The 24142-nt window shown below is 41.2% G+C and overlaps 1 protein-coding gene across 4 annotated transcripts in view; it reads right to left on the bottom strand.

The window, feature by feature from the left end:
* NFKB1 (nuclear factor kappa B subunit 1) overlaps positions 1-24142 on the bottom strand; it is a 123175-nt gene that overhangs the window by 11828 nt on the left and 87205 nt on the right. For all 4 annotated transcript variants that reach the window (XM_079919681.1, XM_079919680.1, XM_079919679.1 and 1 more), the window contains 7 exons: positions 23290-23381; positions 20863-21001; positions 14761-14904; positions 13390-13479; positions 11482-11667; positions 10165-10306; positions 6455-6569 (listed from right to left, as the gene is read on the bottom strand). In XM_079919681.1, coding sequence (XP_079775807.1) covers positions 6455-6569; positions 10165-10306; positions 11482-11667; positions 13390-13479; positions 14761-14904; positions 20863-21001; positions 23290-23381 — 908 coding nt within the window. The remainder of the gene's footprint in view (positions 1-6454; positions 6570-10164; positions 10307-11481; positions 11668-13389; positions 13480-14760; positions 14905-20862; positions 21002-23289; positions 23382-24142) is intronic.

Here is a 24142-nt window from a genome sequence, read left to right on the forward strand (position 1 = left end):
TTTTTTTTTTTTTTCGCAGTACGCGGGCCTCTCACTGTTGTGGCCTCTCCCGTTGCGGAGCACAGGCTCTGGATGCGCAGGCTCAGTGGCCATGGCTCACAGGCCCAGCTGCTCCGCGGCATGTGGGATCTTCCCGGACCGGGGCGCGAACCCACGTCCCCTGCATTGGCAGACGTACTCTCAACCGCTGCGCCACCAGGGAAACCCTATCTTCCCAAAACTTTTTTATCTTTTTGCACAAAGAACTGTTCCAGGTGCCTTTTACAGTCTTCCAGGTAACTGAAATTTTTTCCATTAAGAGAATTTTGTAAAGACCGAAATGAAATCTGAAGGTGTAATGTCTGGTGAATATGGCGGATGAATCAGAACTTCCCGGCCACGCTGTAACAGTTTTTGCCTGGTCATCAAAGAAACATGCAGTCTTGCGTTATCCTTTTACAGTCTTCCAGGTAACTGAAATCTTTTCCATTAAGAGAATTTTGTAAAGACCGAAATGAAATCTGAAGGTGTAATGTCTGGTGAATACGGCGGATGAATCAGAACTTCCCGGCCACGCTGTAACAGTTTTTGCCTGGTTATCAAAGAAACATGCGGTCTTGTGTTATCCTGATGGAAGATTATGCGTTTTCTGTTGACTAATTCTGGACGCTTTTAGTCGAGTGCTGCTTTCAGTTAGTCTAACTGGGAGCAGTACTTGTTGGAATTAATCGTTTGGTTTTCCAGAAGGAGCTCATAACAGAGGACTCCCTTCCAATTTCACCATATACACAACATCACCTTCTCTGGATGAAGACTGGCCTTTGGTGTGGTTGGTGGTGTTCATTTCACTTGCCCCACGATCTCTTCCATTCCACATTATTGTACAGTATCCACTTTTCATCACCTGTCACAATTTGTTTTAAAAATGGAACGTTTTTGTTACGTTTAAGTAGAGAATCGCATGCAGAAATAGGGTCAAGAAGGTTTTTTCCCCGCTTAACATGGAACTGAAACATCAAAGTGACTGACGTAACCCAGCTGGTGCACATGATTTTCAAAGCTTGATTTGGATATTCTGAGTATGTCGGCTATCTCCCTAGTGGTATAATGGTGATCGTTCTCAATTAATGTCTCGATTTGATTGCTATCAACTTCAACTGGTCTACCAGACCGCAGAGCATCGTCCAGCGAGAAATCTCCAGCACGAAACTTTGCAAACCACTTCTGACACGTTCAATCAGTCACAGCACCTTCTCCATACACTGCACAAATCTTTTCGTGTTTCAGTTGCGTTTTTACCTTTCTTGAAATAATAAAGCATAACAGGCCGAAAATGTTTTCCTTCCATCTTCAATATTAAAATGGCTACACAAAAAAATCACCAATTTTGGTAAGTCTTTTTTTTAAATGCACGCTGATATGACAGCTGTCACATACAATCTAACAAAATTGTTTTGAATGAAGCTAAAGACAACCAAGTGCTGTGAGAGCCGTCTTACGGAAAAAACCGAACGAACCTTTTGGCCAATCCAATATATATACTGGACTAACATTTAGTCGTTCAATTATCAAGATTATTTTTTATATTTACAATTCTTAATAGCTTTCTTGTTTCTCACTACAGCCAAGTGATTGTTGATATGTTAACTCATCTATTAGTAAATTTAGTTTTCTTGAATTTCTAGGAGTCTACCTTCAGCTGAAAAATCATGTTAACAAATCAAATCAAGGCTATGGTTTTACTGAAGAAGTTTAAATAAACTGCCCGATAGAAACCAATTAACAAAGGTGCCGTCATTCTATACTGACATGGAAAAAAAATGTGCTAAATTAAAAACTACTGTTCCGTGGACTGGCTCCATGAGACCAATGGATAGAACTCTGCTACTCCCATTTTAGAGGATTCTCAAAGTCATACTAGGACCAGAGAACTACCTCTCACTAAGAGGGCTCGGATGGACAAACAAGCTGAGTTGCTGACACCTAATAAGTGTGTAAACAGTCCATTTGATTATGCTGCCCACGAAGCAGTACCTCAGTGAATGCAAATGAGATGTTTTGAAAACTGTGTGTTTTCAAAATCAGTTAAGACAGACACAATCATGGAAGTATCTTTCAAAGAACTGAGGCCACTGACACAGAACAGCAGTGTATTTTTATACAAGTCAGTCTATTTCACAGAAGCCTGTGAAATCCAGCCTGTCTAGTGACAATTTGCCTAAACTTTCCTTCTCAGTAAGCAGTTAGTGGCTGTAGCAGTGACAACAGGTGGGCCACCGACATCCTGGCCGGGGCATGGCACATGTAAACAGGATGAAAGATGCTTGTGCTGCCTAAGTCTCATTACAGTGATTATTTTTTTTATAATTAATTAATTTTTGGCTGTGTTGGGCTTTGTTGCTGCGTGCGGGCTTTCTTTAGTTGCGGCGAGTGGGGTCTACTCTTCGTTGTGGTGCGCGGGCTTCTCATTGCAGTGGCTTCTCTTGTTGCGGAGCATGGGCTCTAGGTGCGCGGGCTCCAGTAGTTGTGGCACACGGGCTTGGTAGCTGCGGCTCGCGGGCTCTAGAGCTTAGGCTTGTAGTTGTGGCGCATGGGCTTAGTTGCTCCGCGGCGTGTGGGATCTTCCCAGACCAGGGATCGAACCTGTGTCCCCTGCATCGGCAGGCGGATTCTTAACCACTGCACCATCAGGGAAGCTGCTACAGTGATTATTTAATATAACAGAAACGGATTTTTTTTCTAAATTTCCACTCTCACCCTTATTTTTTTCATCCCTTAGAACTATATCCTGGCTTGAAATGAATCATGTCCTCAGAACTTTAGACATTATAGCCAAGAGCCTTCCTCTCAAAAAATAAATAAGTAAATAAAAGCTGTGTTTATAATCAGATATGTTATTTGGGGAGATGGGAAAAGGAAAGACAACGATACTGGAAAAAAGATCTGAAATCACATGATACCATTCAGAGATTTAAAATTATCTGTAGTTTCAATATAAGTTTCATATCATACAAAATCTCTTACCATGAGTAAAAAAAATTTTTTTAAGTTTTTTTTCCTATGATTTTCTATGACATTTTAGGCTTTAGATCTTAAACCCCAGGATTATATCTTAAGCAGTTACACAATGTAGGAATCCAGGAACTTTTCATGCCATGCCTGCTGGCATATGGACTTATGCAGACACTCTGCAGAGCCAAGTACACAAATGCCTCAGCAATCCCACTCCTGTCTGTGTATCTGACACAAATCCACAAGGGCACATGGGTGAGACTCTTCACTGAAGTACTGTCTGTGCAGGTAGGAAGAGAGAAGCTGGTTCAGTGTCCACTGTTGGGGAACAGGTACATAACAGGTGGAAGATGTAAACTATGGGATCCTCTTCAGGAGTAGAAACAAGGAACTAGCTGTACACACAGGTGCGTGGATAAATCGCATAAGCAGTGAAGGCAGAAATATAGTGACACGTAGCACAAAGCCACTTATGCAATTAAAAAATACGTGCATGGGGCTTCCCTGGTGGCGCAGTGGTTGAGAGTCCACCTGCCGATGCAGGGGACGCGGGTTCGTGCCCCAGTCCGGGAGGATCCCACATGCCGCGGAGCGGCTGGGCCCGTGAGCCATGGCCGCTGAGCCTGCGCGTCCGGAGCCTGTGCTCCACAATGGGAGAGGCCACAACAGTGAGAGGCCCGCAGAATGCAAAAAAAAAAAAAAAAAAAAATACGTGCATGAAGAACTATATGGACACACACAAATGAGTGTGTGTAAAACTGATGAAACCCAGATGAGATCTGTGGATTCTATCAAGGTCAATTTCCTGGCTTTGATACTGGACAAGAGTTATGCAAGAAGTTACCACTGGGGAAACTGGGTGAAGGGTACGTGGGACTCCTGGTACACTTTTTTTTTTTGGTAACCACCTATAAATCTATAATTGTATTTAAAATTTAAGAAAAAGGTTTATGCAAATCAGGAGCAGTATGTATAATATAATGTGGACTGTGTGTAAGGATATACTAAAATATCTGTCTATTTAAAGTTATATATATTTTTATGTAACCAATACCTGGGAAAATACTTATAAACACAATAGTTATATTTGGGAGTGGGGCTGGCAGACGTATATGCTGCCAGGGAGGGTAACCTTGATTCTCTAATGTATATCCTTATGTACTATTTTAAAAACTATGAATACATATTATATTTATAATAATTAGAAACATTAAACAATACATGCGCAAAAACCCCACTAATGTTTTACAGGAACATATGCAAATAAAACAGTTGATATCACACACACTGGAGTTGTCGTTTATGTTGTGGGGAGGGAAATGGGAGAGGAAAGAGGGTTTAAAGGGAACAGGTTTCAGAAGTATTTTCAGAAAAATCTTAACCCTATGCACTTGGATTATTTTGAGTGTGTCTTTCTCTAGAGGGTGGGTGGCAGAGAGATTTGATCGTGACAGATGGCCACAGAAATGTACTAAGATTAGTGAAAGGTATTCTGGGAGAATGTTTAAGACAATTGCCAAATAATCCACATTACTTAGGGAACTAATTTCCCATCACGAATAGCTAAGAGGAAACGTTTACAACAGATAAATGAAAGTCTAAATCTTAGTGGGTTTCTAGTTCTCAAATAAAAGTTGCCATTGGGTGTGTGTGTAAGACCTAAAAGGCAAACCAGGGGGATCCCGAATCCTTGCCCATCAATGAGAACAACGTAAGGTGGGGAAAACGGACCTGCATTCTCCTGAGACTCCCCAAATCAGAAGGCACACAAGTGTCAAAGTTTTTGTCTCCAGCACACTGGAGAGTCTCAATATATGTACCCAAATGATACAGTAAGGAGTTTGGCACATAATACATCACAACTACTAATATCCTGTTGTGCGGTGTCCTTTGCAGGTCCTATTTATAAACAGAAAAACAAGCAATTCCTTCAATCTGACCTCCAGGCATTGAATTTAAGCTGCCTTCGAAAGGAGGACTGAGAGGTGACAACATCCCATTTCTAGTTTTATTTGTACACTTGGGATGGTGAAAAGGGACAATCAGTCCAAAAGCCTGCGAGAGTCAAGCTCTAAGGGCCAAATGACTTTCCAAATACCAGCAACACCCAACATGGTATGAAAATCTGAAGAAGCTATCCTTTAAATATATGTCTAAAATTAGACCTCATCCTAGTTATTTTATGAGTCAGTGAAGAATCCCCAACTTCATTTTTCCTTTGATCTTAAGCATGACAGCCAAAGAAGAAGCCTAACGCCTTACATCCATTACTTTCCCTTATCGGGAAACACCTGTCCACAGATAAAAATCTATCGAGAGATACATGTAAACATTTCAGGACTTCTGCTTTGAGGAAATAAAAATGATTCACATCACCTGCTTTAAAAAGTTGAGAACTGGAACAGACACCTTTACTGTGTAAATAATTACGCATGATGGCTGTCTGTATTTTTAGAGTAAGGGATGTGCTCGACTCAGGCATCCGAGCATACCACAGAGGCCAAGGAAGTTTGGGAAGTCACTCTGGTTCGTGTGAAGAGAAGGAGAAAACAGGAAAGCCGAGAAGGCGGCAAGACCAGGAGTCTGTAGAGAAGACTGAGGGGGCCGGGGAAAGGCAGCAGGAAGAGAGAGTGCCCCGGGAGGGAGGAGGGAGCAGCTCTGGAGAGCGGAACCCTGCTCACGTCCTGCTTGTTTGGTCCCTTAGCCAGACAGGTTGGTCCAGGTCTGCCGGCTCCCTACACCCAGCATCCAGGCTGTGGTTCTGTCCAACAGTTTTAATCTCCTTTCCTCACCTGAAATCTGCACGTGCCCAACAGGCAGCCTCACTGAGTCTCCAGTCAACTCCCCTATCTGAAATATTTGAAGACCTCTGCAACAGAGGTCCCGAAGCTGCTTTTGAACCCACCTAATTTCTGTGTAAACCTGATTTGGGCAAATCCCTTTGGTGTCCCCTGTTTTCTTCACCTTGAGCTTTCTGTTTCTGAAGGACACTTCTTCCTTCTCAAGCAACCTTTTTACCTTTCCGTATTCTGATTCAGCACCCTTCATTTGACATGCATTTAATCTAGATGCTGTCAACATGTTTAGCAGACTTCAAAATTCTTGTAAATCACTAGCTTTTCAAACTTAACTTTTCTTCAATTGCATTTTTTCTTGACAGATGTGACATATTTATTCTATGCTGGATCGACTGCTTTGGCAGATTTCTGAAGTTTAAAGTGTGCAGTCCCCCAGCAGGATGCTGAATTTCATTGTGGGGTGACTGCTATTGCACCCACAGATCAAAGGATCCTAATTCATAAAAGAACATTCCCATGTAATGGGCTTTTAAGATATTACCTTCAGAGACATTTTGTTTTATTAACTGTTAACGTTATATGCTACTGTTAAGAAACACGCGCGCACGCACACATGTACAAACGATGGATTTTTATACAGTTGTCTCCTCGATATTTCTGCTTACCTGGTAGAGATCATTTCTCATGTTGATAATTTCTTCAGAAATCAAGCCAGATGTGACTTCTAGCAGATCTCTCACAAGCTGAGCATGAAGGTGGATGATTGCTAAGTGTAAGACACTGGAACAAAAATATAGTGGCAATAATCAACTAGGCTGTTCATGGAAAAAAAAAAAAAAGATTCTCAAGGTAGGATTAGACTCCCAGACTGTATCTGGCTCTCATACCTAGTTTTCTTTGGCCCCCAGGTGTCTCGAATCTATGAAACATCTTGTATCCAAGGTGGGGAGGCTTTACTGCCTACTCATTTCCAGTACCTGCCTGCTCTCTGGTCTCTGGGGACATTCAGTTTGGACCCTTGAGGTGTAAAGGAACCCGGGCTTCGAGACACAGAAACCTATGTTCAAATCCCAGCTCTGCCTCTGTGCCTTGCACTTGCTCCTCTGACTTTTCCCTGACTTACCCCGACACACAGGTGACGTGTGTAAAATGGCTGCACTAGGATCTGTTCAGAAGAGTGTAGATATCTCCCGTAGCTCTGCCACCTCCTCCCGAATACAGTGTGGTGGCTTTTTAAGATCTTCCTAGATCCCAAGAGGGGAGAATGGAGTCAGGCTCTTAACTATGGGGAGAAGACTCTAGACGCAAACTTCTGAAGGAACAATGTAACTGTATCTCTCCACCGAGTCAGTCCCTCTACCTGCAATGGTTTTGCTCCTCTTCTCTGCCTCAGCGGCACCTCTTTATCCTTCATATGCCAGTGCAAACCTTACATCCTTGGAGAAGACTTCCTCAACTTCCTAGGCAGAGCAAGCTGCCTCCCCTCAAGTTTACTGCTTGGTTGAGCGACTGCAGTTTGCTATACATCCTCCTCTCTGGCCTGTGATCCTCTCAGAGGCTGGTTCCCTCTGGGTCAGCCTTATAGCCCTGGCACACAGTTTAGGCACTAAAATAAGGACGACTGAACAAACTTAGGGCGAACACTAATGAGGCTGAAAATATTGGCAGGTGCCTATCATCACTCCTAGGAACAAATTTTTTTAATTGTTAAGAAAACTTAAAATTAATTGGAAACGACTCAACAATAAAAAGTGGCTACTATTTGTTTAGAGCTTCTAATACCAGACCACACCAAGCACTTGACATACAGTATCTGACTAATCACAACAACAATCTTATGAGGTAGGTGATATTATCCTTATTTTTCAGGTGATGAAAGTGAGACTTACGGGTATAATAGAACTCAATCCAGGTCGTATATTAAGTCCAGGACTGTCTTGCCCCAAAGCCATCTCTTAATCCCTTAAGCTCTCCTGCTTCAGGGGCACATGGGCACTGCTCTGTAGAGTTGCAGATGCACATGCAGGAGGATGAACCCTCCGAAGTATGGACAGGTTATGATGCAGAGCGCTCTGAGGATCCCAGGGAGGCAGTACATACGGGATTTGAGGCACAGGCTGGCTTTTCTCTAAAGATATTAGGTGTCATTTTATTCAGGCCACCTTCTTGGAAATAGCAAGTGTATATTACTTGGGATTAACATTGACTCAGGAGAGCCTGAAAAACTAAAGTGCGACTTCGTTATTTGAGAGATTTTTTAAATGAATGATTTCAGGGTTTCAGTCCTGTCTTTTGAACCGTAGGGCTGGAAGAAGACTGCTGAAAAGGGCCCAAAGTCTGACGCAGACATGATGCACATGTACCAAGAAAAAGGTCGTACTTCAAAAACTGCCTAAAAATTTCCATGTGCAGCTCAGCACTTTGTAGCAGAAGCACATTCCCCCTCCCCCATAGATTTTCACACCCTCGTGGGAATTTCCCCAGTACCAGAAGCTTTTTTATTTTTTTTCTTCATTGTATTTTCTGTGATGACTAACGGCCACAGGATTCAGATTATTAGCTGAATACGATAAACTCAGTGAAAACAAGGGGCTGAGCTGTGAGGCCAAAAGCTATCCCTTGTCTATATTCTTACGAGGACTCCTTGGTCTCCCCAGGTCTCACCCCTCTCGCCTCCAGCTGCGACAAGCCTCGCAGGCCTGCTTGCGTGAGTATGTTTGGGGTCCAGGGCGGGGACTCTAAGGGTTCATCTCCTGCTTGGGCAGGGAAAGCCACCTCCCCAGCCTCTCCACATGCATCCAGGTCCTTACACACGTCTATACCTTCCCCTCAGTGCCCTCACCTGAATGCATGTGCCTGTGTCCCTTTCCACAATCCTCCCTTCGAACACCAGCAGTCCCTTTCTAACTTACCTATGCTCGTCTTTCTTAGGCTCATCAGCAGGTCCCTAAAAAAGTCACCTGAAATGCTACTGTCCTGTCTTGGTTAACTGTGATTATATGCTATTGAATGCTAAATGGATTATTTAACCCTGTAAAAAACATTCTGCTGTTCATGACTTTACACAAAGAAGGCTGTACTGGTTCCTCTCATACTGTATTAACGAGGCCAGTGGTTACACCACATCCTTGGTTAAGCTGCAAGGAATGAGAACAAAGGTCTCTGTCTGAAACCCTGAGGCTGGCACTTTCCTAAAGCATTTGGTTCAGTGTTTAAACTGAGGTTTAAAACACAGCGCCCAAGAGCTCTTCCACAGAGAAGGATTTCTCATTGCTGACACTATTTTGGGAAGGTTTTAGATAAAGCACTTGACTTGGATTTGAGGGCTGCTGTCACTCGTTATTTTTATAGGCTTTTGAGATCATTTTAGAAGTCTCAATGAAAGGACTAGGAGAACCGTTTTAGAAAGAAGCCAAGTGTCTTTGCAAATACAAGCTCAGTAACAGCAGGAATGGGAAGCACGGTGCTTGGAATGTTAGACTCCCACACAATGCGGGTTAGAGCAGTCACAGGAGTCGGATTCCGTCACAGCCTGGTGACCGTCAACAGAGGCAGTAGAAGAGGAACCAGTAACTGGGAGAGCATGACAACAGCCTCCTAATGGTTTTGTTGCTGCTGTTGTGCTGTCTCTACTGGGCTTTTCCTTGAGAATATTATCATGACAAATATGCAGCGGGGATAACAAGCGCTTTAGGGATTTGGTAAGACCAAATTTTATTATATTATTCGAATAAATAAAGCAAATATTCCTATTCCAATAAATAAGTGCTTGTTTATTAAATATGATTCTAAATCGTATTCCAACAAATCAAGCAGGGCTTTTCAAAAAGTACCATTCCCTATATACACTACCAAACGTAAAACAGATAGCTAGTGGGAAGCAGCTGCATAGCACAGGGAGGTCAGCTCAGTGCTTTGTGACCACCTAGAGGGGTGGGATAGGGAGGGTGGGAGGGAAGGGACATGCAAGAGGGAGGGGATATGGGGATATATGTATATGTATAGTTGTTTCACTTTGTTATACAGCAGAAACTAACACACCATTGTAAAGCAATTATACTTCAGTCAAGATGTTAAAAAAAAAAAAAAGTACCATTCCCCACACCCATCTTAGTTTTCTCGCCCAGAGTGCTGTACTCTTAGATGAGTATCCTTGCTATTTTAGAGCCCAAGAGGTGACAGCCACAGGACAGGAGAAGGAGATTGTGCCACTGCCACTCAACCTTACTGACACATTATTTTCCTTGAGAGGGTGTTTCAGTTGCAGGACCCAATAACTTTGATCAAGTCTTCTCATTTCTAGCCAGCATGCATACAATACTTTTCTCTCTTCGCCCCTTTAAAACAACCCTTGTTTGCAAAAGTTCTGACTTACCTGTCCCCATTCTCGTCCTGCACTGCAGTGAGATGGCGCTGGACAGCCAGCAGCATCTTCACATCTCCTGTCACTGCGTAGTCAAAAAGGGCATTGGCATGCTGCTTGGCAAGCTGCACAGCCTTCTCCAGAAAGAGGTTATCTGCAAGGCAGTGGATCACGATCACAGTTGAGTTTCACTCGACTTGCTCTACAGGAATGCCATGCTTGAGGCCACGACTGTCGGCATCAGTGTTCTGATACCCTGAGACACATCGACTTAGTGGAAAATGCTCCTTTTGGGGCTTCTGGGTTGTGCTCACTAGAAAAAGCACAGCTGGACATTGGCTCACTGACAAATATAGAGGCTGACCTCAAAAAAATCTGTCTACAGTCTGTTCGGGGAAAAGAAATTCAGAAGTTTCTGTTATCTTAAGGGGAACAATCAATCTCCAAATAATGTTAACTGGGTTTTGCCACAATTGTAAATAATCTCTTGGTGAAATAATCCTTCATGGGAGTCTTGAACGACTCTCTTGTTAGGCAAAAAGTGTCAAAAATCAGTCTCTGCCGCAGAGATACAGACTCCCCAAGAGCCATTGGTGTTTTTGTAAACTTTGCTTCCTGAAGGTCAACGGGAGGAAAACTGTGGCTTGCAGGTCAAATCCAGTGTGTGGCCTGCTTTTATACGGCCCCCTAGCTAAGCATGGTTGGTACATTTTTGAAGGGGTGTTAAAAAAAGAATATGCAATAGAAACCATATGTAGCCCACAGCTCTGCATATTTACTATCTTTCTCTTACAGAAAAAGTCTTCCAGGCATAATCTAGGATGACCTAGACCCATGACACATACTCTAATGGGTTCTGGTTCCAAATATGCACTGTCCCTCCTAATCCTAATTCTTCAAAGAAGGCATCAGGATAAAGGGAAAAGTCCTTATTTTCAGGCGAAATTCCACTTCAGTATGACAGTCGAGAGAAGGGAGACTGTCAAAGTTATGCAAACTGCTCTCTCTTATCTGTGTGGAAATGATTTAGGTTATCTCTCGTGATACCCTAAAACTGCATGACCACGACTGGAGAAGCACATGTAAATTTATGTACTTTATATTCAAAGATAACACTGGGAAAGTGGAAATCCCAGTGTGAATAAAATAACCTGGCACATGCTTTTCAAAAGGCACACAGGGCTCTGAAGAGCACGCTGAACTAGATGTTGATGTATCACCTTGAGGTCAACAGAAAATAAACCTGTCTTCTGGAAATAGGTTGTCCACCTAGAACTGACCCACGCCCTCACCAAGCAGTACAGTGCAGTCCTCTGTGTGCTCACTCACCCTGGGAGCTGTGCTTCTCCTCCTTTACTCCTACTGAGTACGCCAGATCAGCCTCAGCGCCCCGCTTGCAGGACTCTTTATCTTGCTTGGTGGTCTCTGCTGCCTGCCCGGAGAGATTTATGGCCTCTCTGTCATCACTCTTGTCATAACCTTCAGGGTCATTTTTAGATGAGGTGTCTATGGTTCCTAAGATAAAAGCAAAAATTCAGCTTTTTTTCCTCAGTAAAATCTATTAATTAAGTTATAATTCACTGTTTCAGCAAAGGTCAGATAAAGGTAGGAGGCAGGGTTACTGCAAAGGGAAAAGAAAAACAACAATTTAAAATTCCTTTTAAAATGGTCATAAGTAACACGTTTTGGAGCTATTTTAAAGTCACTTGCAAAAAACTTTTTTTAAATTGAGGTATAACACTGTAATAATTTCAGGTGTGCAATAGAATGACTCAGTCCTTGTACACACTGCACAATGATCACCATAGTAAGTCCAGTTAACGTCCATCAGCATATATAGTTACAAATTCTTTTTTCTTGTGCTGAAAACTTATTTAAGACCTTAAAAAATTTTTTTTTTACATTTCTAAAAATGTACACCTCATTCTGTTTATCTGTAAAGGAGAAAAATGAAATAAAGCTCTTCTAGGAATTGCAAGGAAGTGGAATTTTTAAAGTTCTTGAAAACAGAGCAGCTATTTTTTTCCCTAATGCTCAAGCAGGTTGTGAAGATGTGATCTCAATTCATATTCTTTGGTGTGGGAGCTATCCAGTGCACTGTTTCTGATCACAATCTTTCAGGTCCTACTATGCTACCTGACAGCTACTATGAGAACACGGAGATTTTACAGGCAGACCTGGTTCAAATCCTGGTTCTGCCACGAACAGATAGGTACCTTCAGTGAGTGAATGATCATTTCTGAACCTTGGTGTGCTCTGTCTGTAAAATGAAGACACTAATATTTTCCTTACAGAGGAATCATAAAGATTACAGTTAAAACATGTAAAAGCACCTGACGTAAAACAGGTGTTGAAATACATGAGAAGACCTTGTTGTATTATTTCTTCAATGAGTACACTAAAATGGACATGTAACAGAAGTATGAACACATGATGTGACAACTGCTAATTAGGGGATACATTTTTTATTGTTGTAAATTTATTTATTAATTTATTTTTGGCTGCACTGGGTCTTCGTTGTTGTGCGCGGGCTTTCTCTAGTTGTGGCAAGCAGGGGCTACTCATTGTGGTGCGTGGGCTTCTCATTGTGGTGACTTCTCTTGTTGCGGAGCATGGGCTCTAGGCACGTGGGCTTCAGCAGTAGTGGCACGTGGGCTCAGCAGTTGTGGCTCACGTGCTCTAGAGCGCAGGCTCAGTAGTTGTGGCGCACGGGCTTAGCTGCTCTGCGGCCTGTGGGATCTTCCCGGACCAGGGCTTGAACCCATGTCCCCTGCATTGGCAGGTGATTCTTAACCACTGTGCCACCAGGGAAGCCCCCAGGGGGATACATTTGATGAGAAAAGACCATCCCTATAAACCTCTAAGTGTCTTCAAAAGTGTAGTATTTAAGAAAAAAGAGAGAAAACAGCTAAGTTTGGTGACTTTTTTATGTTTGAATAGTCAAGTCTCTCCATATCCCTATTTAATGTTCTTTTCTTTCCCCTGTTCATGCCACGTACAAAGTAAATGTATAAATTTAAATATAGTATCAGGAATAGAATCTATACTCTCCATAGGAAATAATAATTTTTTGGAAAAGAAGTATCTTCTTAATTTACTGGCATTCATCAATTTTTTTTCAAGATAATGTGGTGGTGAGTAATGATTAAAAAAAAACTTTTTGGCTTTAATTAATTTTTAAATAATTTTTTTCGTTCTTTTCTCAGTACTAAAAAAAAAAAGAAAAGTGTTACTTACCATGCTTCATCCCAGCATTAGATTTAGTGGTTCCAGGGTGGAAGGTAATTCCACCATATGTAGGAAATCCATAGTGTGGGAAGCCATACCCTGAAATGGCAAGCAAAACAAATGAAACCTCATGATGATTTTTTAAATAAAAAGAAACCCAGCAAACGTTACTGTCCCTCCCTCTGGTGAGAACAGGCTTTGGTGTGCCCGACACGGTCCTTCTGTTGAGACTTAGTGATAAGGCACATCACTGGGGGTCCTGGGACGATCAGAATTCGACTCTGGCCAGGTTACATTTTTGGCAACCCAGGCAGACCCCAGGCTCTGGGCAGCGTGGAGGAGCTCATGCTGGAGAAAGTCTCCCACTCCTGCATGGAGGGGAGAGGCTAACGGTGAGTGGCTGCCACCCAGACTCAGACTTGCTGACACAGAAGACAGTAAAGTAACCCCTGGAGGGAAAAACTGAACAAAACAAAATACAGAAACATATACTGGCTCCTCAAGAGAAACATGCCCCCACTGGTTACTCTCATGCGTTTCTGCTGGAAGCACAAGCTGGTAAAACTCTGGGAAGCAGTGAGTGTTAGTTGTCATACTCTCTGACGTAGTAATTTCACTTCAGAGAATCTAATTTACAAAAATTATCTGGAATAAAAGAAAAGCAATGTGGATAGAGGAGTTCAGTGCCAACGTTTTAGATAAGAAACAGGAAATAATCTTCAAGTAAGTTATACTACGGTTTGTTCATTTGATGAATTATTACAAGTCATTAAAATGATGCTTAAAAATGATGCTTATGTAAAATTTCTATTACCATCGGGAAATGCTTATGTTAAACTGTTAGGAAAAAGCAGCATACACGACTCTATACACAATCATGATAATAAACAGGTCATACGAGTAAATGGATTAAAACACTATGCAAAATAAGGATCACAGCTGTGCTTGGAGAAATGTATAAATATGTATTATAATGTATGTACCTGCCAAAAAACAATAGTTAATCTTTGATGGCAGGATTTTATGTATCTACAACATAGTGCAAATATAATATGAAACCTTTCCAATGTTTCCAAAGAATACCAAGACAACTGTACCAAAAAACAAAAAAAAAAGGAGGGGGGAATATACCAAAATGTTAAGAGGTATCCTTTGGGTAACTGGCCTTCGTGACTTTTTTCCTTCTTACAGTTTTTGGTATTAATCTATCTACATATTATAAGATGAACATGCATTTCTTTGGAAAAAAGTTTGCTGGGAAATTTTAAGTCATGTAATATATCATGTTCAGTAATGTCACAACACTCAACCCATAGACAAGGAAATCTAGGAGAAGAAAATCTGCCCTTTCAGAGGTGAAAGAACAGGCTTGGTTCGTACCTGGGCCGGTACTTCCAGCACCACCGCCTCCACCGCTGCTGCCGAACATGCCTCCGCCTCCAGCTCCCGCCCCACTGCCGCCACCGAAACTATCTGAGAAATTGGGCATGAGCTTCTGCCGTTTCCTCTGCACTTCCTCTTTATCTGTATTTAAAGGAAGAGAAACCAGAGGAGAAAAGATTGATTCAGCTCCACTACTAGCCACAGAGAGAATACTGATTCTGATGGTATTTTTAAACATCTTAAAGGGAAATAGAAAGCACCCAAGGAGGAAGAGACGCCAAATGTCAAGAAGCATTATATTTATTCCAATAAGCACAAAGACCAAGAGCCAGCCTCAGAGGGACCACAGAACAGTACACACCCAAATTCTCTCTGCCACTGTTTCTTAAGTCCCCCCTGTCATTCAAGTTAGTGAGAGACTAGACTGCCCATCAAAGATGAAGAGACTGCAAATACTGAATGAGAACAGCATTACTGAGCATTTTCACTTGGTCATACAAAACAACTGTTACTAATCAGCTAACATTTATTATGCGTCTACAATGACCTAAGTGCTGAGGATAAAGAGAAGTATGACATCATGTCTTTGCTGTCAAGAACCCTCCAATATAATTTTAAGGTTGTAGGGGAAAGACTTAGAGACGAAACACTAAAATGCTATATGTTAAATTCATGGTGCCAACTAGGGTTCCAGGAGTTCAAGGAAGGACTTCTAGGGAGTCTCTGTGGGCTAGAAAATTCAGGAAAAGGCTTCCCAGAATCAACTCTATATCAGGAGAGGGCAAAGGGAGGATGTTCTGGGAAGGGGATGTAGAGGGAAAGTAACGAAGGAACCAATGTGCACTGCGTGCTTATGAGAACAGCAGTGGATCAGCTTAGCTGAAGTGAAAGTTTAGTACGAGGAATTCTTGAGAAATGGGGCTGATTGGGACCACATTGCCAAGCACCTGGATTATGAACCTAAGGGATTTAATTTACAGGCAGGAGAGCCATGGAACGTTTTTGAACTGGGGAATGCCATGCATATGGTGGTATTTTAGAAAGATTCATCTGTCGCTGGTGCATAGGATAAAATAAAGAGTCAAAGTGAGAGGCAGAGACAGTGCAGACATAAGGTGTTGGAGGCTGTTCCTTGGTGGTCACCACAATAATAAAAACGCGTGCATCCCAGAAAGACAATAAAAGATGGATCTGTAGTCATTGGTAACTCGAGAGTCTAAGACTCATGCAAGTCTAAGACCACTACTTGACTAAAATACAGTGATGCCCTCTGAGATTTTTGATTGGCCAAGTCTAGATACTATTGAGACTTTCCCCCCTCATTCCTCATGTGGTTGCTCTGTTTTTCTTTTGCTTCTCACCAGCTCCACTGCCCCTGTGAGTTCTGCCACTGCCTTTGTGGTCTATTGTTCCTTTCTTGTTTCTTCTTTCTGTTTCCCTTTCTTTCCCTTCTCTGATTTTCCCACCCTATATATTTTTTCTCCCTTCTCTCTTCTGAAATAAAGCACTGAAAGAAGTTTTTGGTTTTTGTTTAAATTAAATCAACAGTCAATATGGTATTCTTTTTTTCAATCAGCAGCCCAATACTTGACAACTGTCCTATTTCTGATTCTTCACATCAGTTCTGGTCACTGTTTATGTTCAGAAAGATCTTCACTTATTTCTAATTCTGTCGTCATTTCAGTCATCTCAGGGCTAGAAAGAATGCTGTTGTGTACTGATTATCTCGTGATCATCTAAGTGCAGTTGAAAGATAAGCAGGGGAAAGTAGGGTAGCAAAGTACCCTTAAAAAATAATCTTTTAAAAACGGATCCTGTCCAGACTCGCTAGGAAGAAAAAAGCCAGCATGGGTCAACTCTGAAGAAAACATGCTTCCACCAGAAAGGGTGACCTCGAAGTGGAGAAACTTGAGCAATTTCCTTATCAAAGGTTTTGGACAGATAAAGTTTCTCCATCAGTTGTATCATAACTAAGTCACAATTATTACTCATCCTATAAACTGTTGATCTCACATGGGATATTAGTTCATCAGAAATATGAAATACAAGAGCAAGGCAGACAACATATTCACCTTTAGAAATAAATGTTATCTACTGACACGCCTTCTAGCAAAGAGATCATTTGGTATTTGCTAGGTACTCCTTTTGACTTATAAAACAGGGACATTCACTGGTTATATTTCATTGTAAAATGGGAATTTTTAAGACTCAATTTAAAAATATTAACTATCCTACAGCCATTAAGATGTTAATAACAAGAAACTGATATAGAAAATTCCATGTGACAAGCTTTTTTTTTTTAAATAGAGGTTTCATTTGTTTTGCTTGCCATGGAATTGAACATGGGGATTTTCACCCTGGGTTTACTTACCCTTGTGGTCTGCTTTTGACAGTGGACCATGGGATGTACTATGAAACATCAACCTATTCTAAAAGGGACCTAAGTGGTCACTCACTACAAGTTCTACTTTTACAGAAGAGGAAACTGAAGCTAGGATGTTGAGGGACTTGTATGAGGTCAGGGCTCAGTGACGAACAGATGCAAGGTCTAATGAGCATTCCATTATATTAGGTCACCATTTCGGGGGAAACACTCCAACATATCTTTGCTTCCTTTAATAACTGATGATTTAAGATAACAGCTTAGTTCACAAATGTCGATAAAACTTTTAGCCTCTACCACCTTATGCTGTGCATGTGCCTTAAAAGTATCTCATTCCCACTTTCTGGGTTGTAGTTTGCCAGTAAACACGCCGGCATTTATCCTGACCATACCTTTCATAATCTACAGATTATGATTCTGTTTCTCCCTAATCTCCATCTTTTCAGACTGAAAAGTCATTATGGTCTTTCTTTGCTTTTGTATAACAGTTCCTCAACCCTCTTCTTCCCTTGCCAACCATCCCTCTCCTGATTATTTTGATTGTCTTCCTGGACCCACCATCTCCATGACGTTTTTATGAGACACAACGTCAATGACCATAAAGGATGCAGAGTTCGGGGCTGCATGATTCTGTACAACAAGAGGAATATGATCTATTTCTTTGTCTAATGTCTTAACTGGTGGCACCCAACAAGTTACTAGTCTTTCGGGTGAGGATGGCAACTTGGTTGGTCAAACAATAACTTAGCTCTCAGATATTTAACAAGCATCTACTACGTGACCTACGTTGTCCGAGATGTAGCAATAAATATGAAAGACCAAATCTGTGACCTAAAGAACACAGGTAGGAAGAAGACAATAGACACATAAATTAATAGGTAAGATAATTTTACATATTGATAAAAATAAGTGAAGAATATAAAATGAAGCAATGAGTTCAGGAGTGACTGCAGGGGCTGGGGGCAGTGGAAGGTATATTCAAGGACTTCTGAGAAAGGAGCACAATGATTCCTTGGGTTGTATAGTTTAGATTGATCTTCACATAGCGACTCGGATGCTAAATGGCCTGCTACTTTTCTGGCCAGTCACACAGGCCTGGTGCAATCATTTGTCCTCGTGATTATTTCAACTTGGGATTTTATAATCCAGAAGGTTCTCTAGACTAAGGTAATTTGTTATCTTCAATAAAATTGTTCTAGTCTCACAACAACTCAACCACAATACATGTTGGCCATTCCTTCTGTGGAGCTCAACTACAAACTCTTATTTTTCCAGATGGTTTTCTATACTGTTCTTATAGATGGAGCTTTTAGTCAATGACAACCTGGAAGGTAAGTGCCTGATGCATAAAGGTGAGATTTTGAACTTTCAGGAGACCCCATTCTCTAATTCCAGCCCTGGATAGCTCCTACCATAAGAGGGTAGCAAAGAAAGTAATAGTCTGAACGTGTCCCTGCTGTATCAGACTCTTTTCAGGCACCGATACCACTGGGAAAGGGACACAGGCAGCCTAGAAACCAAGCTCAGCTTTGAGTATTTCTAGGCTTACACATGTGTAGGTAATCTGGGTTTCCTTTTTTTTATCTGATTCTCTGTGTTAGAAAAATTGACATTATTTTGAACACGCATTTTAGGAGAAGAAATCTTTTTTTTTTTTTTTTCCCCTCAGAAACTGCAAAACAATTTTGCTCTGTTTCTCTTCTGGGTCTACTTTTAAAGAAGGGTGCTTAATCCAAAGCAGGGATTTTCAAACTTCACGCCGAAGGCCCGTTCGGAAGCCCTCAGGCGGTTCCTGGGCAGGGAGGGAAGTGCGGAGAGGTAAGCCTCCTTCCTGGACGAGCCAAGTGGGCGGACTTGCCACCTCCACTTCAAGCCTCTCCGGTTTATATACTGGGATTTCGCACGTAATGTCACGTGGAGAGAAAATAAAGGATCCTCTGCTGACAGTGTTTTCAAAGCACCAGTAACGAAATGCACTGTACATCTGACCCATCAGTGGAGGGGCCACAAGCTCAGAGAAGAAACAAGAAATCACGGACCCGTTTTCTAAATGCTGCTGCCACATGAATTCTAGGAAAAGAAAGCCCTCCTCAAAGATCCCCCATCCCATGTTGCTATCACAGGATTAGCAGCCATGTGGATCGTTGCTGCGGCACCTTTGTGGGTTCCAGCCTCAGCCAGGACCTGGGCGCCCTGTCCCTCCCCAGTCTCACTTCCCTCTAGTCCAGGGGTTTCTAATTATGTTTGTGCCACGGCCTCTTTTGCAGTCTAGTGAAGTCTACGGATCTCTTCTTAGAATCACAGTTTTTAGTATGTAAAATTCAAAATAGGATTACAAAAAAAACTAATTGTTTTAAAGTACACTTCTAGCCATGGAGCCCCATAGGGGTGAGTGGACTCCAGGTTAACAAATAACCTTTGAGGCCTGTTACCCTCATTCCGAGAGGAGTCTCAGTGTGAATTTCCCACCCTGCCCTCTCTGGAGTTCCAGTCCTGCCTTTTGAATGGCCTGTTAGGAATCTGCCACAGGGACCTAAAATGCAGCATGCTTTAAACTGAACTCTGTCTTTGCCCACCCAGATCTACGTTTGCTCCTTTGACTCTTCATCAGTTCAACCACATCACAGCCTTCCCAGGCTGGGATTCCTAGAACCGTCCAGGACTCCTGATTTTCTCTTTTCACCCCCTACCCCAACCAGCACCTGGGTCCTCTTGACACCATCCCTGCACTGCCTCCTGAATCCACCTTCTCCTTTCACTCCACTGCATTAAGACCTTCACTAACTTCACCATTGCTCACTTGGATTCTTGCATTCCTCCTCTGACTCACTGTCTGCTGCCCAGATAGTCTCTTCAGTGTCTACAGAGAGAATCAGAGGCATCATTCCAAATCCAAACTGGCCTGGTCATTCCCCTTTCCAGAGTCAATGCAAAACTCTTTAGGTGCCAATCACAGCCCCACAGAGCCTGGCCCCGGCCTTCCTCACCTGCTGTGGCCTCCAGGAGTGCATCTCAGTGCTCATAATGCTCACTTCTCCCTGAATAAACACTAGCTGTTTTAGCTCCTCACGTTTCCTAAGTCTAGGAAACCCTTTCCTTCTCTGTTGCACACTCAACTACTGAAATACATCGCCAATTTTCAGGACCTTGAAGAAGCCTTCTTCTTGGTGGCTTCTTCAGAATCTAAGGTTCGTTCTCCTTGCATTCTTCTACGTTTTTGTGGACACCTCACTTTTGGAACTTACCAAAGTAATAATTCGCACTGTAACAACTGAAGGAGACTTATGATCTCCCCTTCTCGGTGTGTCCTTTGTGAGGAAGAGAATGCTGCCTTATTCATTTTTATAGCTCTGCAGTGCATGGTGCCTGAGGCCAGTTGACAGAGTGGCTGATTCTCCTACACAACAAGCCTTATCTTTTCATCTCAACTACCTGAACCCTGAGGTAGTCAATAAATGATAGATTCTCAAATTCAAAGAGAATTTTCAAATGTCTAAATCTCATATAAAACTCAATGAAATAACATTATTTTAAAAGGCTAGACTTAATTCTATGACCCCCAAATCATATATTACTTCTTTCTTCTCTAAAAAGAAGCACCATGGACCCAGAAACCAGTTACTAGGAAGCTGTTCAAAGGAGGAGACTACCTGATCTTTTCTAATCAGACCATCCTCTTGTTGCAACAAGCACAAGTGTTTAAACAACCAAGTTACCTTTAATTTCAGGATAGTAGAGAAAAGGTTTTGGTTCACTGGTTTCCAAATCAGATTTCCTCCGAAGCTGGACGAACACAGAGGCTGGTTTTGTAATGTTGACATCTTTATACTTTGGAGTTTTGAAGACGATGGCAAACTGCAGGATACAAAGATCCAAATGTTGGAGTAGGACTACACTTCTTTTCCAGCAACGCTACTCATTAAACACATTCTTTATGCCCAACGTTTAGACACAAGGTACTGAAAAGTATATAACACCTTAGAGAAATTTACAACCTTAGAATTCTATACCCATACATTTTTACTAAATTGCCAATGTGAAACTGAAATATAAGATTATGCCAATGTATTGCAAAACTTCATTAGTTCACTCGTCTAAAATTTCAAATGTCTTTCAGTATAAATCATCACGTGAATAAAATACATTGCATACATCTTCTTTTCCAAATTAGCCTTAAAATCCTCCAAGATTATTTACAGCAATATCAGAAAGGCTAGTCGTGGAAAGAGAGAGTGAGGAAGGTGGTACTACTACCAGCCTGCCTGCCAGCCAATGCAGACAAAAAACTAAACCCTGTAAGAGAGACATCATGACAGGGTCAGTGTATTGTGAGGTGAGGATGGCCAAGGCTCTAGGCATACACAGGGCATTCGGTAACACCCATAAGGCAGCCTCCTCGTTGATATCTGGCAGTGCCAGAATAGTCAGGCATTTTCACAGTTTTTAGCTGGATTTTTTTTTACTTGATCCACAAAATTAATAAGTTCAAGCTAACAGTTATATACAGAACCTTCCACCAAACAAAAAAAAAAGGATATAATTATTTTCAAGTACACATGGAACATTTAAAAAAAACTTATCATAGAGTCACAGAGAAAGACAAAAAAATTTCAAAGAACTTATATCTAAGACCACCTTCTATGACCACAATATAATGTTGAAATCATCAACCAAACATCTTTAAAATGTTTGGAAACTTAAAAATGGACTCCTAGACAAAAAATTTAAAAGAAAATCATGATAGAAATGATAAAATAAGAACCGAGCAATAATAAAAGTATTATGCTATCAAAATGTGATCTCACCTTATAGCTTTAATGCATTTGTAACAAAACTTATCTTTTTCATTAAACTATGCTTGGGGCCGAATCACCGGTGCTGAAGGGCCCAATGCTTTGAGCAGCCACGCAGTGTCAGCATTTAACTCCCCACCTCAAGACGTTTTAGCTGGATTTTTTGACTATGTAATATATTCGCATGGATCAAGCTTCGTAAACATAAAAAGGTATACAGTGGTGTACACTGAAAATTCTCCTTGCCATTCCCGTCCCTCCCTGTTCTGTTGTATTCTTCCAGAGTTTCTTTATGCGTATGTAAACATAAACATAGAATCTTTTTTATATACACTTTGCTTTATATCTACCTTTTAAAAAATTTTAATGTTGTATCTTTGAGACTCTTCCATATTAGTCCATAGAGTACTCATTCTTTTTAATAACTGCACAATATTCCATCACATAGATACGCCATAATTTATTTAACTGGCCACTTACTGATAGACATTTGGATTGTTTCCAATTTTTTGTGAAAACTGTATTCCTCAATCGTTCAGTGTAATCATTAAGATGAGGATTCAGCATTTTCATCTCTTAGTCGTATACTCAATTGTCACCAGGAGATCTTGATTTATCATGATGACATCAGCCTCAACTAGAAGACTCCTCCTTTCAACACTTTTCATTAGAATACCCTTTTAACAGGTCTCCGCATATTACACTGGTAGAACATTGTTATGGACTAATTGTGTTCCCCCAAAATTCGTATGTTGAAGCCCTAACAGTGTGGCTGTATTTGGAGATAGAGCTTTTACGGGAAGAATTAAGGTTAAATGAGGTCATAAGGGCAAGGCCCTGATTGGACAGGATTCCTGTTTTTTAAAGAAGAGCAGAGAGCTTACTCTCTCTCTGCCCTGTTAGGACACAACAAGAAGGTGCCTGTCTGCAAGCCAGGAAGAGAGCCCTCACAAGGAACTGACACTGTCAGACCTTGATCTGGGACTTCTAGTCTCCAGAACCATGAGCTACAAATTTCTTTTGTTTCATCCACCCAGTCTATGATATTTTGTTATGGAAGCCTGAACAGATGAATACAACACTTAAAACATTTCTACTAAAGGACCTAAGGGCCACTGCCTTGTGGCTAGCTGATCAGACACCCAAATGAAATGCCTTGCAAGGTCTAATACAGCCTTGCCCATAATTCTATGGTAGGTAACTTTTCTGGAACACCTGCAAGACACAGTGCTCTTTTATGAAAGTTAAATAAATATTTATGATTTTTCCTTGTTTTATATATGGAAACTAGTGAATTTCAATAAGGCAGAAAATGTAGAATCATCTTCATCACCATCATCATCCACTTACTTGTCTATGAACATCTGTGGGGGAAAAATCTCCGAATCCTTCCCAGATTCCACCATTTTCCTCCTCCTCGTAAAATCGAATCTGGATATCATCTGCAAATAGTCATGTCCAGATGTATAATTTCACATAGTATAATAATATTCAAAAACATGAAAAATAAAGCTGGTTCAAGATTCTACCTATAAATACTACGTACTTAACCTTTTACAAAAGTAATTAATATAAAATACACTTTTGAATTATTTAAAATTTTTAGTGAAAATTTTCTATTAGTTACCATAGTAATGGGCCCCAAGATTCATTTACAATGACAGAATACTAGATTTACCTATTCAATCTGAGTTTTCTCTTAATCAGTCTTTTCCACTTCTTCATCCCTAAACCAATTCACTCCTGAGAAACACGAAGGATAGTGAGGAATATCAGAATCCCAAAAGGTGGTTCACTTGATACAGATTCACATAATATTTAACTAATATAAAGTTTACTATATGGCAGACACTGTTCTGAGTGATTTTATATGTATATATTAGCTGATTTAATCCTCACAACAACTTTGTGATGCAGGTCTACTATTAATATCCTCGTTCTGCAGAAGAGAAACTGGAGGTCAGAGAGGTTAAGTAACTTATCTAAGGTTGAAAAGCTAGTAAATGGAGAGCCCAGGATTTGAACACAGTGAAGTTTCAGGCTCTTACACATTCTACTATGCTACCTCCCTATAATATTTTATTAGTCCATATTAAGAAACTGCTAAATATATCATGTTGGTCTAGTCCCTTCGGGTTAAGTTAGAACATCTAAATTTCACACTTCAGTCATGGGTTCTACTCCTGCAGAAATATGACAATAT

The sequence above is a fragment of the Stenella coeruleoalba genome (assembly GCF_951394435.1).
Source record: "Stenella coeruleoalba genome assembly, chromosome: 4".
Taxonomy (NCBI): Eukaryota; Metazoa; Chordata; class Mammalia; order Artiodactyla; family Delphinidae; genus Stenella; species Stenella coeruleoalba.